Source organism: Leptonychotes weddellii, chromosome X (genome assembly GCF_054177405.1).
Source record: "Leptonychotes weddellii isolate Sample4059 chromosome X, ASM5417740v2, whole genome shotgun sequence".
NCBI classification, from domain to species: domain Eukaryota; kingdom Metazoa; phylum Chordata; class Mammalia; order Carnivora; family Phocidae; genus Leptonychotes; species Leptonychotes weddellii.
In genome coordinates, this window is record NC_138385.1 from 88,510,551 (window position 1) to 88,528,007 (window position 17,457).

General features: G+C 46.3%; 1 protein-coding gene across 6 annotated transcripts in view; it reads left to right on the top strand.

The window, feature by feature from the left end:
- PCYT1B (phosphate cytidylyltransferase 1B, choline) overlaps positions 1 to 17,457 on the top strand; it is a 130,224-nt gene that overhangs the window by 76,605 nt on the left and 36,162 nt on the right. For all 6 annotated transcript variants that reach the window (XM_031025309.2, XM_006730778.3, XM_031025308.2 and 3 more), the window contains exons 4-5: positions 6,074 to 6,225; positions 8,879 to 8,957. In XM_031025309.2, the coding sequence (XP_030881169.1) occupies positions 6,074 to 6,225; positions 8,879 to 8,957 (231 nt within the window). The remainder of the gene's footprint in view (positions 1 to 6,073; positions 6,226 to 8,878; positions 8,958 to 17,457) is intronic.

Below are 17,457 nucleotides of genomic sequence, written 5' to 3' on the forward strand. Positions count from 1 at the left end.
TTTCCTGACTTGTTAATTTTAGCCATTCTGACTGGTGTGAGGTGGTATCTCATTGAGGTTTTGATTTGGATTTCCCGGATGCCAAGTGATGTTGAGCACTTTTTCATGTTTCTGTTGGCCATTTGGCATCCCAAAGATTTTGAACAGTTGTATTTTCATTTTCATTTGTTTCCATTAATTTTTATAATTCTTCTTTAATTTCCTGGTTGACCCATTCATTCTTTAGTAGGATGCTCTTTAGTCTCCTGTATTTGAGTTCTTTCCAACTTTCCTCTTGTGATTGAGTTCTAGTTTCAAAGCACTGTGGTCTGAAAATACACAGGGAATGATCCTAATCTTTTGGTACCAGTTGAGACCTGATTTGTGACCTAGGCTGTGATCTATTCTGGGGAATGTTCCATGAGCACTAGAGAAGAATTCTGTTGCTTTGGGATGGAATGTTCTGAATATATATGTGAAGTCCATTTGGTCCAGTGTGTCATTTAAAGCCTTTATTTCCTTGTTGATCTTTTGCTTCAATGATCTGTCCATTTCCGTGAGGGGGGTGTTAAAGTCCCCTACAATTATTGTATTGTTGTCTGTGTGTTTCTTTGATTTTGTTATTAATTGACTTATATAATTGGCTGCTCCCACATTAGGAGCATAGATATTTACAATTGTTAGATCTTCTTGTAGGATAGACCCTTTAAGTAGGATGTGGTGTCCTTCATCATCTCTTATTATAGTCTTTGGTTTAAAATCTAATTTGTCTGATATAAGGATTGCCACCCCACCTTTCTTTTGATGTCCATTAGCATGGTAAATGGTTTTCCAGCCCCTCACTTTCAATCTGGAGGTATCTTTGGGTCTAAAATGAGTCTCTTGCAGGCAGCATATCGATGGGTCTTGTTTTTTTGTCCAATCTGATACCTGCGTCTTTTGATTGGGGCATTTAGCCCATTTACATTCAGGGTCGCTATTGAAAGATATGAATTTAGTACCATTGTATTGCCTGTAAGGTGACTGTTACTATATATTGTCTCTATTCCTTTCTGGTCTATGTTACTTTTAGGCTCTGTCTTTGCTTAGAGGACCCCTTTCAATATTTCTTGTAGGGCTGGTTTGGTGTTTGCAAATTCTTTTAGTTTTTGTTTGTCCTGGAAGCTTTTTATCTCTCCTTCTATTTTCAGTGACAGCCTAGCTGGCTATAGTATTCTTGGCTGCATATTTTTCTCATTTAGTGCCCTGAATCTATCATGCCAGTCCTTTCTGGCCTGCCAGGTCTCTGTGGATAGGTCTGCTGCCAACCTAATGTTTCTACCATTGTAGGTTACAGACTTCTTGTCCCGAGTTGCTTTCGGTATTTTCTCTTTGTCTCTGAGACTGGTAAGTTTTACTCTTATATGTTGGGGTGTTGACCTCTTTTTATTGATTTTGAGGGGGGTTCTCTTTGCCTCCTGGATTTTGATGCCTGTTTCCTTCCCCAAATTAGGGAAGTTCTCTGCTATAATTTTCTCCAATATACCTTCTGCCCCTCTCTCTCTTTCTTCTTCTTCTGGGATCCCAATTATTCTAATATTGTTTTGTCTTATGGTATCACTTATCTCTCGCATTCTGCCCTCGTGATCCAGTAGTTGTTTATCTCTCTTTCTCAGCTTCTTTATTCTCCATCATTTGGTCTGCTATATCACTAATTCTCTCCTCTGCCTCATTTATCCTAGCAGAGCCTCCATTTTTTATTGCACCTCATGAATAGCCTTTTTGATTTCAACTTGGTTAGATTTTAGTTCTTTTATTTCTCCAGATAGGGATTCTCTAGTATCTTCCATGCTTTTTTCAAGCCCAGTTAGTATCTCCCTAAAATATTTTTTAAGGTTATGAGTCACCAAATACGTATTTCTACCTCATAGGAGGGGAATAAAAAATAAGAACAATAAATGTAATACTACTCTTACTATAATAGACATAAATAGTACTCCATAAACTTGCCATAAATATTACTCCTTTAAGCTCTCTTGTACTTTACTTGAAATTAAATATTCCACTGGGACTCCATTTTGCCTGACTGGTGGGACATTGAGTCTCAGTCCTTGTTAGGCTATCTTCACCGCTGCAGAGTCCAACGAGATTCCAAAATGTTTACGGAAACAAGAGAGGGGTTTCCAGTCTTGAGCCCAGCCCCACTGAGCCTGTGCAAGGTGAGGCACCTGCCGTCTGTGCTCACATGGAACCCCCGGCCCAGGGTACCATGTCATCATCCCTTGTGGGGTCTGCCACTGACCCTTCTGCTTATGGGATCCTCAGATCTTTGGCCTCTTCCTCATTTGGAGGACTCTTCTCTCTCTTTGTCTCTTTCCTTACAGAACTTCTCTAATGAGTTCTGGCTTGGAGGAAGCCGCAGCCAGGGAGGAGGCTGTGTACCAGCAACTTGAATTTCACAGCTTCTAGGGGGGAGTTTGTTCCAAGAGACTGAGCACCTGCTTGGAGTGGGGGCAGGAAAAAGACGGAGCTCAAAACACAAATGAATATCCCCAGTGCTGGTTTTATACTACTATTTATAAATGGCAAATGTTACTGAGCATTACTCTTTACTCAGATGATCACATTCAATTATCAAAATTTTGCCATGTTTTAAAGACAGATGACTGAGTCTTAAGAGACAGAGTAATTTTCCCAGTTTTAAGTAGCAGAGCAGGGATTAGAACCCAAGTCTGTTTGGTTCCAAAGTTCATCCTTTATATTACATTTTCTCTCCTGCAGAGGACTGGTACTATTTCATTTTGAGCACAGGGACCTGCCAGGATGGGGTAGCTACAGTGTGAGCTCCCAGATGACTCAGTGAATTCATCCATGGAACACCATTGCTCAGAGTTCTCCATCTGGTTGTCAGAGTGCATTTGCCAAGACTCCAGAACAACAGTACTGCTTTGGGCGTAATTAATGTTTGGACAATAACTGGTCAGCATGTTCAGCTGCTTCTTGAGGTCACTCCTGGGATATGAAAATAGGACCCCGGATTGGCATAAACAGGATGTTTGTTTTCTTTGTGCTCTGTCAGGGGGCCATTATTTCGGTCATCTAGAAGTTACACCAAATTGCTCAGGTGCAGGTTCAAAAGGGGAGAGGATATGGCCAGCCTAGTTTTGTGTTGTTTAAAATAGAAAATTGATGGATCTGAAATCCATTTCTGCTCAGTATGACTCTTGAAGTAGTGTTTTAATAAAGTCCTAACAGAACATTTAAAAAGTCTTAGATCAATTTTTAAATTGTATATCTTGACCCATAAATAATCCCTATTTATGGAGTCTAAAGCCAATGCAATCCGTGAATCAGTACAGAACATAGTAATTATGGCCCTACTACCTGCCCACCCCCCCACCCCAAGCTGGAGTGATGGGTGATTCAGAAACAGGCTGGGCTCTTGGCTCAAGATGTTCATAATATGCTCCAGGGGCTTTTGAATGTTGTACATATCAGAATTATCCCTGACGCTTGTCAGAAATAGAGCTGCCTAGGCCCTACTCCAGACTCACAGTCTTAATTCATTTGGTCTGCTACAACAAGACACCCTGGGCTGGCTGGCTTAAAAATTGCACAAGTTTACTTCTCACAGTTCGGGAGACTGGAGACTCCAAGATAAGACCCTAACATGGTGTCCTGCTGAGGGCCCTCATCTTGTTTCAGAGTTGTTCCTTTCTCGCTGTTTTCTCATATGGTGGAAGGTTCTAGGGAACTCTGTGTAGGCTCTTAATAAGACACTAATCCCATTCATAAGGGTTCCAACCTCAAGACCTAAGCACCTCCCAAAGGCCTGCCTCCTAAATATCATTACCTTTGGGATTTAAGATTTTAACAAATGAATTTAGGGGGACACACTCAGACCATAGCACCCACAGAATCAAACTCTTGGGCAGTGAGACCCAGGTATCTTTATATTTAGCAAGCTCCTTAGGTGACTCTAATACTCCTTAAACTTTTTGAGCCAGCCACGTGGTTGATGGTGTTTGGGTAACATAAACTACTACAATGTTGTCTTTATTGTATTTTATCCTATACAGGTCTATACAACATCTCAGGAAGTATGTATAGGAGATGTATAGGCATATACATATGTATCTAGAGACATACTAGTCTCTTAATTATATATATGTTGTTGAGATGTGCCTACAGATAAATATTATTGTAAATCATAGTAAACATTAACTGAGCATCTGTATGTTTTAGGCACTGTTTGTTCATTCAATAAATACTTGTTAAGAGCCCTCTATGGGCCATCAGAAAACCAAACAAAAGTCCCTGTCTTCAGGGAGCATATATTTTTGTAGAAGGACATCAGCAGTAAAATTCAATAAGACAGTTACATGATGAGGAGTGCCATGGCAAGAAGTAAAATGGGAAAGGGATGGCAACCACCAGGGATGGGGGCCAAATGGCAATTTCAGTAGGATGGCTGGGAAGCCTCGAGGGAGGAGAGGAAGTGAGCTCTGTGGATATTTGGAGCACAACTGTTCCAGGTTTGGGGAATAGGAGGTGCCAAGTCCTGACCTGAGCAGGAGCATTCTTGGTGGCTTCAGGAAACGGCATGAAGGCCAAGGGCTGGGATGCAAGGAGGCGCTGTCCGAGAGGCAAAGGGTGGGCTGAGGCGTGGGTCTTGTGGGGGCCTGTGGGCCAGTGGAATTGTTTCACTTTTACTCTGAGGGAGACAGGAAGGCTTCTGAGCCCAAGAACGACAATCAGACAGGTTTTAAGGGGATGATTCTGGCCAATAGGCAGAGGTTGCTGGGGGCAGGCAAGGCAGAAACAAGAGCCAAGTTAGGAGGCCACGGCAGTAATCCGTGGGGGGAGTAGGTGGGCGGGCTGGTGAGCGGTGGAGGTGGTGAGTACACCGTGGCTTGCAGGGGCGCTGAAGGCGGGGGCGGGGGGGGGCAGGTCTGCGGATGGTTTGAGGTGGAGCGAGTGAGGGCTGCCCCAGGAGGTTTTCCAAGGACGCTGGCTGTAGCCGTTGGCTGTGCTCACTCTGTGGCTAGATTTGGTTCTGGATGTGGGTCATCCTTCGGTCCCAAGAAAATAATTGTATTTTTGTTTTTAAAACATATGTTGAACACTTAAATTTTGTAAATTTTATTGTGTGTACATAAAACCTCTTATGGAGCAGTCAGGGCAGTCTGGCTGTAGTCCGACCTTCACCAGGATATTGGTAAACAGGGACTGGACCCACAGTGACACTTCTTCCTGACATGTAGGAAAGCTGCCTTTCCTGAAAACAAATATATTCTGGACAGAATAATGAATAATATTTCTTGTTCAGTTTATTTCAAAGCACTCTTATGTAAATCCTCTAAAAATTCTTTCTAAAGTTGATAGTGGATGATATTAACCCCCATTTGGAGATTCAGGAACCTGAGATCTAGGAAGGATAAAACATGTTACAAGGATGAATTCTGCTAGATCAGATCTTTTATTTTATGACTTCCTCCTCTTGATTGTGTGGTCTGATGTGTAGTGACTGGACCTCAATCCGGGGAACAGAAGTGTGTGTGTGTGTGTGTGGGCGTGTGTGCGTGCGCGTGCTCCCACACACGGATGCACGTGCGTGTATGCCCATGCACACATGCATGCAAAGGAATCACAGTTGGGTTACTAAGTACAATGATCCAGCAAGGGAATTGGAACTGATTGTTCAAACCTTCTAAAATTCGGGCCTCCTGCTTCTTTTCTTTTTCCCTCTTCCCTCTTTCTCTGGTCATTTGGCCATTTTTTTTTTCCGAATAGTAATTTTTACTGAATGGTGGGATAGAAAAATAAAAGATACAGAAGTCACATTAGGTAGTGTGGAGAATAATTTTAATAAAAGTTGCAGCAGAGAATGAAGTCAAAATTAGCACTAAAATGGAATTCTCGATTGCTGATGGATTTCAGCTTGCTTTGCTTTCCTGATGCTTTGTTCCTGTAAAAAAAAAAACAAGTTTGATTACATCATGTACCAAGTAAGGCTGAGCTCCTTTTGTTTTGCTGAACAAGCCCTGATGTCCCAGGATGGCTGTGAGCAGGGCCTGGGCCAGGTAGCAGCCTTTCATGTCTATGTCTGTTTCAGTTTGCAGTGATGACCTCACCCACAAATTCAAAGGTTTCACTGTGATGAACGAAGCAGAGAGATATGAAGCTCTCAGACACTGTCGCTATGTGGATGAAGTCATTAGAGATGCTCCGTGGACACTCACTCCAGAGTTTCTGGAAAAACACAAGGTACTTACTCTTCCATGTTCTCTAAGTAGAAGAATTAGAGTCTGGTTCTACAGCCTACATGCAGAAAGCCCAGAGGCTTCTACTCTCTGAAAGAGGTGACTTCAGGAACTGTCATGTGGTGTCACTTGATACAGCACCTGTCTTCTGCCCAGGCCTGGGGACTGATGTCCTCTCACTTCCTCACTGTGGGTGCTAGAGCTAGGCCACCCACATCCAAGTGCGCCTCTATCCCTTCCTACCTGTGGGACCTTGAGCAAGATATTGAACCCACTTACCTAAATTGTAAACTCAGGTGATGTTAGTACTTCTCCCATGGGGGGCTGTTTTGAGAATCTTATGAGATCATGTAAGTAAAACCCTTTGAACACTGTGTGGCCCATAGCCAGAGCTCCAAAATGTCATTGTCATTACCACCACCATCATCATTATTGATGCTTGTATATTCACAGGCATCCTTTTTCAAGGAACAAATGAATATACATTATATCCAGAAGGGCACAGGTCAGCCTTTAAGGAAAGAACTTTATATCTGTGATTTTTGTGACCCTGAGGCTCCTACTGATACAAGATTTTTATTAGTTGAAAACACGAGAAATTCTTTTGATCTGCATGAAATTATGTGCTTTGTGTCTCCTTACCAGCTCCACATTAAGAGCTATTCTTTCCTTCTTTAGCCGTACCAAAAAAAAAAAAAAAAAAAACCCCACAAGATGAAGCTGTTCTAAGAGTTTTCTTTTCTATTTTTAAATTCCCGATGCAGAAGAGAAGAGAGAACACTGATAAATGTGCATGGGTAATAGCAGAGGAGATAATCTCCCAGCAAGAATAAAAAGCAAAAGGAGAAACTACAATATGATTTACTTCCAGCAATCGCTAACACATTTTTACTGAACATCTATTGTATATTCAACTTGTGCCAGGCATGATGGGGGTTCTGACGATGGTAGCGGTGGCCGCCGTTTATTATTCACCATGTGCCAGGCACTGTGCTGAGGGCTTTGCTCCTACATGAATCGCATTCAATCTCACGGCCACCCCGAGACTTTGTCGTTGTCATCGTCGTTATATACTGGAGAGGAGGAGGAACTAAGTTTGAGTACTAATAATGGATTGAATAATAACACTGAGTGTTTACTGTGCACTGGTTATCATTTTTAGCACTTTTCCATCACGACATCATTTAATCCAGCGATTCTCAACTGGGCTTGAATTTGCCCTCAAGGGACATTTGGCAGTGTCTGGAAACTTTTGGTTGTCGCAGCTAGAGGGGTGCTACTGGCATCTAGCAGGTAAAGGCCAGGGCACCCCCCAAGAACAATCCACCTCAAGGTGTCACAAGTGCCAAGGTTCAGAAATACTAATTTAAGGATTAAATTTATGACTTCTCTAGCTAGTAAGCGGTGGGGCAGGCAGATGGGACTCCTGCTGTAAACTACCTCTCCAGGTGGAGTCAAGCCTCGTCACAAAGGGCTGCAAAAGCCAGGCAGCAAGTTTAGATTTGATGGAGTAGGAGGCAGGGAGCTAGGGGAGATCAGCAGGAAGGATGACACGGAAGAAACCCGGTTAAGAAGGACCTGCCCCCCACGTGACAGAGGGGTGGTTTGGAAAGGAGACAGGCTGCAGTGAGGAAGGTCAGGTACAAGTTGGAAGCAGTAGTCCAGGTCACCGGGCCCTGGGTTTCCTGTAGCAGCCGCGGAGAGGACCTGCTGGGCACGCGTGCATGCAGGGACGTTCCCATGCGCACGCGCACACTCACACAGCCCAGGGGGCCTTGGGACCTTTGTGCCTGGAGACTAAAGGAAGTAGGGAAAGAAGGCCAGTTCCAAGGTGTTTGGGGCCTAGGTACACCGGGAAAGTGGAGGTGCCTCTGGGAGGGGACACCAGTTTTCAGGCTGAATTAAATATCGAAAAGGTTGATTTTAAAATGATGCCAAAGGGTGACTTGGGGCAAATCTGACAAGTTTTCTAGTTTCGGCAGCCTTCTGTCCCAACGGAAACAGTAGTATGGACCCCTCTTGCCTAGCAAGGTGGTTAGGGAGATCAAATAAGAAAAAAGTTGTGAATTCATTTTTACCACAGAAAACCTGGCTTAAGTGTGAGGGCCTGTTGGCCATCAGTGGGACAGGAAATGGAGGTTTGGCTTCCTCATCATAGCAAGGCTGATTAAAATCTGAAGCATGAATGAATTCTCTAAGGAGAAAGTTTAAAGGCAGAAGGACAGAAGGCCTAGAAAGCCTACTGTCAGAGGAAAGAGAGGGACCAGTGAAGGAGACCAACCAATCTAGTTCCCTTTATCTCCCGGAAATGGAGACAGTTGGCAGTACCTTTCAGTCAAGGATTCAAATGCACATTATAAACTGCTTATTTCAGCTGCTTTATTACGACTACTTTATTCCAAAAGGCATTTGCACACTGGGATGTCTGGGTAGCTCAGTTGGTTAAGCGTCTGCCTTCGGCTCAGGTCATGCATGATCCCAGGGTCCTGGGATGGAGTCTCACATCAGGCTCCTTGCTCAGTGGGGAGCCTGCTTCTCCCTGTGCATTCTCTGTCTCTCTGATAAATAAGATCTTTTTTTAAAAAGAGGTTTTTTTTAAAAAAAGGCATATGCACATCCATCCCACTGGTGACATCACTCTTCTCTCTCTCCAACAGATTGACTTTGTGGCCCATGATGACATTCCCTACTCTTCTGCTGGTTCTGATGATGTTTACAAGCATATAAAGGAAGCAGGTGAGTTCCCCTGTGCTCACCTGTCCACTGCATTATGACCATCAGGTTTAATAAGAGACCTCTGCCCTAGTCTTGTAGCATATACATGGAAGGCACTGGAATTTCAGACGTCTGCCACATAGCCTTTACAAGCTTCTGTTGACATGTGCTAAGTCTCAGTCATAGGAAAGACACCACTTAGGTATTTATAGAAGAGTTAACTCGAGCACCAAAGTACTCTGCCATACCACAGGTATACCAACTTCTAGTGTGTGGCTCAATTTTGGGGCTCATCAGACTAAAATCATAGGACCCTATTATTTAAAGGGCGATCATTTTCCTCATTCACATTTAGGTCCTCAGAATGAAATTATGTTATACTTCCAAGAAAGTTCCTTCCAGAAGCCAGATAACTGGGTAATTAACAATCTGGACTCCTTATCTCCAAAGTCAGTCCTGTCATCTGTCATCCTGTCACACGATAGTTACAGCCTCAGGTACCACATGCAGAAGCAAAAAAAAAAAAGGTAAATATTTGGGAAATCAGGTAGAATATTTCCTTCCCCAAACTGTTAAGCACTGTCATGGAGGGCAGATGTGGTGCCTGAGGTTTGGAAGTTGTCCCAGCTGTCACTAAGCATTTCTTTGAAGGTCAAAGACTAGTCTGCCCCAGGGAGTTACTGGGGGGCTGGAGAGAGGCGGGTTTCCTTCCATTGCAGACTCCCTGCGGTTCATTCCTTTGCCAAGTTCTCTGTTCCTATTCCTTTGCCGCTGAAGACTTGAGGGAAATCACTGTTGGGCATCGTAACAGATCTGTGGTTTCCAGCCTCAGGGGGATTTTTTTTTTTTAAAGATTTTATTTATTTATTTGAGAGAGAGAGAATGAGAGACAGAGAGCACGAGAGGGAAGAGGGTCAGAGGGAGAAGCAGACTCCCCGCTGAGCAGGGAGCCCGATGCGGGGCTCGATCCCAGGACCCTGGGATCATGACCTGAGCTGAAGGCAGCCGCTTAACCGACTGAGCCACCCAGGCGCCTCTCAGGGGGATTCTTGATGTTCCTTGATAACATTTACCTTCCTGCCTTGATGTACCTCTAACTCCTTGCGCCCTCGCCCCCTCCCCTGCATCCTGAGGAAAAGGGGTAGGTTTTCTGTCCCAGACTGACTTCTTTTTTTTTTTTTTTTAAAGATTTTATTTATTTATTTGACAGAGAGATAGAGCTCAAGTAGGCAGAGTGACAGGCAGAGGGAGAAGCAGATTCCCCACTAAGCAGGGAGCCCGATGTGGGACTCGATCCCAGGACCCTAAGATCATGACCTGAGCCGAAGGCAGATGCTTAACTGACTGAGCCACCCAGGCGACCCCCTGGCTGACTTCTTTACCTGAATCCACCTCCTCCCTTCCTTGAAGCCTGTCTGCTTTATTCTTGCTCTCTCTGTGTGCAAGGTTCTCACTCTCCAGCAGTTTCTTCTCAGCTTACTATTATTTGAGAGTCTGCAAAAACAAAACAAAATCCTTCTTCTGCCCTCCCTCTCCCTTCTCCAGTCCCATCCTTGTTGCGTCATCCCTTGCCGGCACCTCGCAGGCTCACCTCCCTGTCATTCCTCACCTATCTGTGCTCTGACTTCTGTCCTATCCTCCCTCCGTTCCCTGATGACCTTCGGACCACCCAATCCCGTGGCTTCTTTGCTGTCCTCCTCTGGACAGAACAACCATGCTGACCACTCTCCTCTCCTATGTGCTTTTGTCTTCTTCTTTCTGGGACACTTCTGGGACCTTCTCTTTCCCTTCGGTCTCTCTCACCACTCCTGGGTTTTGTGATTGAGTCTTTGTCCCTTGGCCCTGCACAGCCTCTCAGTCTTGTTAGCCTGGTCTCTGCATCGCCTTGCTCAGGCGCTAAACTCCAGACACATGGAGTCCGTCCTGGTGCCCAGACGCACCCCCACTTAGCGTCTTGGCTCCAGCTCTTCTCTGGGCTGGACATGCCCTTCCTCTGAGCTTCCACACCTATTCCATGCCCAGTTGAGGAGCTAGCCCTTGACATGCCCTCTCTTCCGGGTGCATAATTCAGCACTACCCTCCCCCAACCCTCCTCAGATACTCTTTGCAAATGGATCTTATTTTCAGCTCCCTTTTGATGGCATCCTGATAGTGTGTGTGTGTGTGTGTGTGTGTGTGTGTGTGTGTGTATCCCTAGCTAGAATGAAGTGCCATGGTCTCTGCCATGTCTCATCCATCTTCACATCCCCAGCATAGTCCTGGTGCATGTGTAGAGCTCATTCAGTGCTGGCTAAGCAAGAGGGTGCTTTTAATGGAGTATGATGGGGAGTCAGCTTAGGATGGAGGTCTTTTGTCTGCAAAGGCTCTTCCCACTCTGCAGGGAGTAGAGCTGCTTACCTAGATAATTTGGGCACACACTCTGTCTTGTAGAGTTTTTCAAATTACTTAGATTAAGGGGCGGTTTGGGGGTAATTATATCAACCTTTGCATCCTCACCCAGTGGAGAGAGCAGAGAGAGACATAAGTAGTTACATCACAATATATTTTTAAAGATTTTCTTTATTTATTTGACAGAGAGAGAGAGACAGCGAGAGAGGGAACACAAGCAGGGGGGAGTGGGAGAGGGAGAAGCAGGCTTCCAGGTGAGCAGGGAGCCCAATGCGGGGCTCGATCCCAGGACCCCGGGATCAGGACCTGAGCCGAAGGCAGACCTTAACAACTGAGCCACCCAGGCGCCCAGTTACATCACAGTATTGTAAGCCTCTGGAGGGGTATGTTCTATAGGCCGGGGAGGCCTGTCCAAAGGTGGGAGTGTATGAAGAAGTACAGCGTGTTTGGAGAAAACCAACGTTCATCTAGTATAGGGTGTGGAGAGGTGAGAGCAGAGATGGAGATTGGCAGAATGGGGCCGTTTAGATTGAAGTCTCTATGTCACATGAAGCCAGATGCCACTCAGCATCCGGGAAGTGCCATGAGCAGGTCTCTTGTGGGGGAAGGGTCAACTGGGTAGGCAGCCAGGAGTCGCTTCTGTAGCTGAACTGACTTAGGAGCCCCCATTTCCATAGATGACAGGAAAAACCAGACCTGAAGCTTACAGTAATTCAGACCCTTCTAGGTTTGCTCTGGGACTATGTAGAGTCAACTCTTAGCCTTTTTCTCCTGGGGTGATCTACAATTCTGGGGCCTCTGTATTGGCCCGGCATGGGGTGGGGGACTGGTTCTTGCTGATCTTTCGTTGTGTGATATCAAACCTGCTCTGCCCTCATCTATGGCTTTCAGGCCCCCGTCATAGCCTCCTGATGCTTCTCGACACATCCCTCCCCACCTCCCCTCTGGCCCCCTCTTGCCACAGCCTCTGCTGCAAGATCGCTTCCCTCTGCTACCAGCGTCCCACCCAGCGGTCATGCTGATTCCAAATCTCCGCTACCTCCAGTGTTCCCCCAGAGGGCCCCTGAGAACTTTAAAAATGTCCTCCATAATCTACTGGAGGGCTGTCGGGGGAGCCATGTCAGTCCTGGAGGTAAACAGGGTATGAGCCCCTGTGCTCTGCCCCTCCCCATTTTAGAGAGAGAGAGAGAGAATCTTAAGCAGGCTCCATGCCCAGTGCGGAGCCTGATGCGGGGCTCAATCCCACAACCCTGAGATCATGACCTGAGCTGAAATCAAGAGTCGGACGCTTAACCGACTGACCCCCCAGGCACCCCCCTCTGTGCTCTGGGCTGTCTAATGGGATCTCTTACCTGTCCCTGCCCCTGGGGTGTGACTCTGAATCTGGGCAAAGGATAGGTCCTGCTCACATTCTCTCACTTCTGCTGTGCCCCTCCTTATTCCTCTCTGGATTCTTTCCCCTCAGTGCGAGGAGGGGTTTTTCTTCCGCCTGGAGGGCAGGAAGCTGCCACTTGGGTAATTTCATGTTTTCCCCACTCCAAGGCTTACAGGAAAATATTCTATACTCTGAGTCCACTCAGCCTCTGGTTCTTCATAATTAAAGGGACACTTCTGGGATTTAGAAAACCCTTTTTGTAGTCCTCAAAGTGTGGCTCTTTGAAGTGAAAGCCTTAGCTTTGATAACTATTCTTTCTGAAATGAGCCTTCAAAAGAGCCAGTCTGAGAAGTCAAAAGCTGAATGTAGTGTCCTGTATTCTCAGCTACATTTACTTTCCCCTGAGGTGATGGATGTCTCCACGTTAGTGGGAATGGGGCCTCAGGACAGACATCATCCCCAGAAATGAAAACGACATTGGATAATATTTCAGAAAATTATTTTGTTATCTATAATATACTTAGCCTCCCCGATGGTGTTTTTGTTGGTTCAAACCCCTTCAGGGCAGCTGGGGAAGCTCCATGCTACCCCCAGCAGGGCTGGTGGTCAGGTCTATACCATGTTCTCAGAAAGGCCTCCTTCCCTCAGTGGTCAGGAGCATTGGGTGAGAATGGAAGGCCTGACATTCTCAGATCCCAATCTTGTTTGTAAGGAGTTCCAAGAAAGGAAACTCCACACTTGGAAACCTTCAGACTTGGAAGGCTGCTGAGGAACATGGCAGGAGTAGGAGGGGAGAAGGAAGGGAGATGGCTTATGGCATGGAGTGATGGTTACCTTTCTAAGTCTTTGTAAGATCTGAGCTGTGAGCCGGCTGTTACTTCCCTAAAATTGCCATGAAGGAGCTGGTATAGACCAGTGCTTGTCAAATGTAAATGTGACTGTGGATCCCTACATGATCTTGCTTTCCTTCTCTTTCCCTTCCTCTCCCCTCCCTTCCCCTCCTGTACAGTTAACATGCAGTTAGTTTATTAGTTTCAGGTGTACAATATAGTGATTCAACAGTTCTATACATGACTCAGTGCTCATCATTATAAGTGTACTCTTAATCCCCTTCACCTATTTCCCCCATCCCTCACTACCTCCCCTCTGGTAACTATCTAATTGTTCTCTATAGTTAAGTCTATTTCTAGGTTTGTCTTTTTTTCTTTGTTCATTTGTTTGTTAAATTCCACATATGAATGAAATCATATGGTATTTGTCTTTCTCTGACTTAGTTCACCTGGCATAATACCTTCTAGATCCTTCCATGTTGTTGCAAATGGCAGGATTTCATTCTTTTTTATAGCTGAGTAATATTCCATTGTACATGTATACCACATCTTCATCCGTTCATCTATCAGTGGACACTTGGGCTGCTTCTATATCTTGGCTATTGTAAACAATGCTGCAATAAACATCGGGGTGCATATATCTTTCTTAATTTTTTGTATTCTTTGGGTAAACACCCAGTAATACTCTTACTGGATCCTCTGGTAATTCTATTTTTAATATTTTGAGGAACCTCCATAGTCTTTTCCACAGTGGCTGAACCAGTTTGCTTTCATACCAAGAGTATACGAGGGTTCCTTTTTCTTCACATCCTCACCTCAACACCTGCTGTTTTTTCTGTCTTCGATTGTATCCATTCTGACCGGGTGAGCTGATATCTCAGTGTAGTTTTGATTTGCATTTCCCTCATGATAAGTGATATTGAACATCTTTTCATGTGTCTTTCGGTCATCTGTATGTCATCTTCATGTCTTCTGCCCATTTTTAATTGGATTGTTTTTTGGTGTTGAGTTGTATAAGTGCTTTATGTATTTTGGATACTAACCCCTTATGGGATATGTCATTTGCATATATCTGCTCGCATTCAGTAGGTTGTCTGTCTTTTTGTTTTGTTGGTTGTTTCCTTCATGGTCAGAAGCTTTTTATTTTGATGTAGTCCCAATAGTTTATTTTTGCTTTTGTTTTCCTTGTCTTAGGAGACATACTGCAGGATCTTTTTAAATGCAGATTTGGGTTCATTAGGTCTGGTGGGACCTAAGATCCCCATTTCTTTTTTTTTTTAATATTTTATTTATTTATTTGACAGAGAGCGTGAGCGAGAGAGGGAACACAAGCAGGGGGAACAGGAGGCAGAGGGAGAGGGAGAAGCAGGCTCCCTGCTGAGCAAGGAGCCCGATATGGGACTTGATCCCAGGACCCTGGGACCATGACCTGAGCTGAAGGCAGACGCTTAACCGACTGAGCCACGCAGGTGCCCCTAAGATCCCCATTTCTAGCTCCTGGGTTGGTAGGTACTGCAAGTCCACAGAGCTCACTTAGAGTAGCAAGAATCTAGACCAGGTATCTGGTTCACCCAGGGTGAATGGAATCAGCGTTTCCTGGGGGGACAGTTTCTCAGCTACCTTGTCGAGTAAAAACATGCATTCGGTGGTGGTTTTATTTCTGGGCGAGTAGCCTCTAGTGAGCTAAGAAAAAGTTGCTTTCCCGATTTTAAGGTATAGGCACAGGTCCAATATTTTCCTAACTCAAAGCGATCCAGCACCCTATTGTTGCATAACAAGTTACTCCCACAGTTAGTGGCTTAAAAGAGCCACTTTATTTTGCTAGTGTTTTTGTAGGGCGGGATTTCAGCAAAGGCTTGGCTGGGTGGTTCTTGCTAGGGGGTCTCTCAAATGGCTGTACTCAGCTGTTGACTGGGGCTGCCATCATCTGAAGCCCCAGTTGGGCTGGGGGTCCCAGATGGTGCCCTCGCATCTGGCTTGCAGTGCGAGCTCCGCGGGGGCGGGGCGGGGGGGCGGGGGAGACGACACTGCAGCGCCTACCTGTGGCCTCTCCGTGTTGCATGGGGTTCTGAAAGCGTGGAAGCTGCGTTACAAGGGTGTGCGTCCTGGGAGGAGGCATTTGGAGAGTTAGCAATCTTGACAGAAGCCTCAAGGCTTTTTGCGCCCTAGCCTTGGAAGTGCCGCAGTGTCCAGTGTCGCTAATACCACATTCTCTGTGTTACGCGAGCAAGTCATCCCAGGGGACGTGGATTGTACCCGTCTTCAATCGGCCCCGACTCGCATCTTCAGATTGAACAGTCCGGTGGTATTCTCCTTGCCCCGGCAGCACAGGCGGAAGACCACGTGTGACTCTTCATCTGCGCAGGTCCCTTGATCTGCTCTGCTGATGGCTCAGCAAGGGACAGCCACGGCAGAGAAGGCCAGGGCATTCATCCTGAGAGAAAGATGCTCAGAAATGGCCTAAGCACACGCACTGGGCTTTTGCACTCTAATTCAGGTCTCTTTTAAAAGTCAAAGTCACTTTAAATGAAGCCAGAGATATCGAGGGCATGAATCAAACTTCACAGCGTGCTCTGCTTTGCTTGTCAGAAGTACATGTCCAAACCGTCCAGCAGAGCTGGACGAAAGGACGGTGCGCAAATGTAGACTGTCAGGTCCACGGTCCTCATCCTCCTGCCACTAGGGCCTACTACCACCGAGAGGCTCCTTCATTAACATGTGTTTGGCTGTGGCTTAAAATAGCTCCAGAAGCAAACACTGCAATTCGGAAAAGCATGACAAAAAGGTTCTCTGAGCGCGCTCATTACTGAATATTTTTAGCAGAGCACTAATTAGGACTTGGAGGAAGCCGGGTGCCTCATTATGTCAGCAGAGGGCTCGGCTTCTTTCAGAGACCTACCTCCCCACCAGCCAAAGCAAGTTTGTCCCCGCCTGCAACTTCCAGTCACTCAGCCACGGAGACCTCACTCTGTGGCTTCACGGAAAGGGTGAGCTCATGTCACCAGTGCCTAAGTGACTTGCTGAAATCTGCTAGTAGCTGGAGGATCTTCTGGACATTTCACCAGGCAGCAGGGGTGTGGGAAAAGTACCTGCCTGCTGAAAGGTGGGACACAGTGCTCACTAGAAAGCTCCGTGCTGCCCCCACCGAGGTGAGGATGTTGTCTCAGCCCCCCGGCTTGGGACCACTCAGCGTTCCCCGACCCACCAGGGCCCCCTGCCCCGCTGGCCCGGTTGGGTGCGGTCTAGGTACAGGTGTTGGGATGTTCGCACCCTCTGCCTGCGCTTTGGTCTTCTGTGTTCGAGTCCATATTCTCAGAAGGTGATAGGAGTAGTTTCGGACCTAGTGGTAAAGGCCAGCTCTGAGCCACAGAACATTCGAAAGCAGATGCTTTGTCTCACACACGGGCAGTGGCAACCTGCTGCTGCTCCATGTGCGGCAGACACCGGGGGCCCGCTCAGGGCGCCACCCCAGAGGGGGCCGCCACACGGACAAGCCCATCAAGGACTAACAAATGACAACTGGATTGGGAAAGGCACTTAGAGTCAGTAGTCCTCTTACACTGCCCGCTTGCCACCCGGGGCTGAGAATCTAGAGGAGAATAATGCAGGAGCAGTTCCTTCCCTCATGCAGCTTATTGTCAAGTGGGGAAGGCAGGTACTGAAGAAGCTGTTTTATAAAGACCTTGGAATAGTTGAAGGAAAAGAGCAGTGGACCATGGGAGGGAATAAGAAGCCAGAAGAACCGGCCCAGGGACTGAGAGATTTCTTTGAGGAAGTGACGCTAAAGGTGAAACCCAATGAATGACCAAGAGTTAGCCAGGTAGAGAGTGTGTTTGTGGCAGAGGGAGGGGAGGGGGCCTGCCCTCTCAGGACGCTGAAGTCCAGTGTGGTGGGTCTCAGGCAGGCTCAGTTTGTTGCCCAGCTCCAG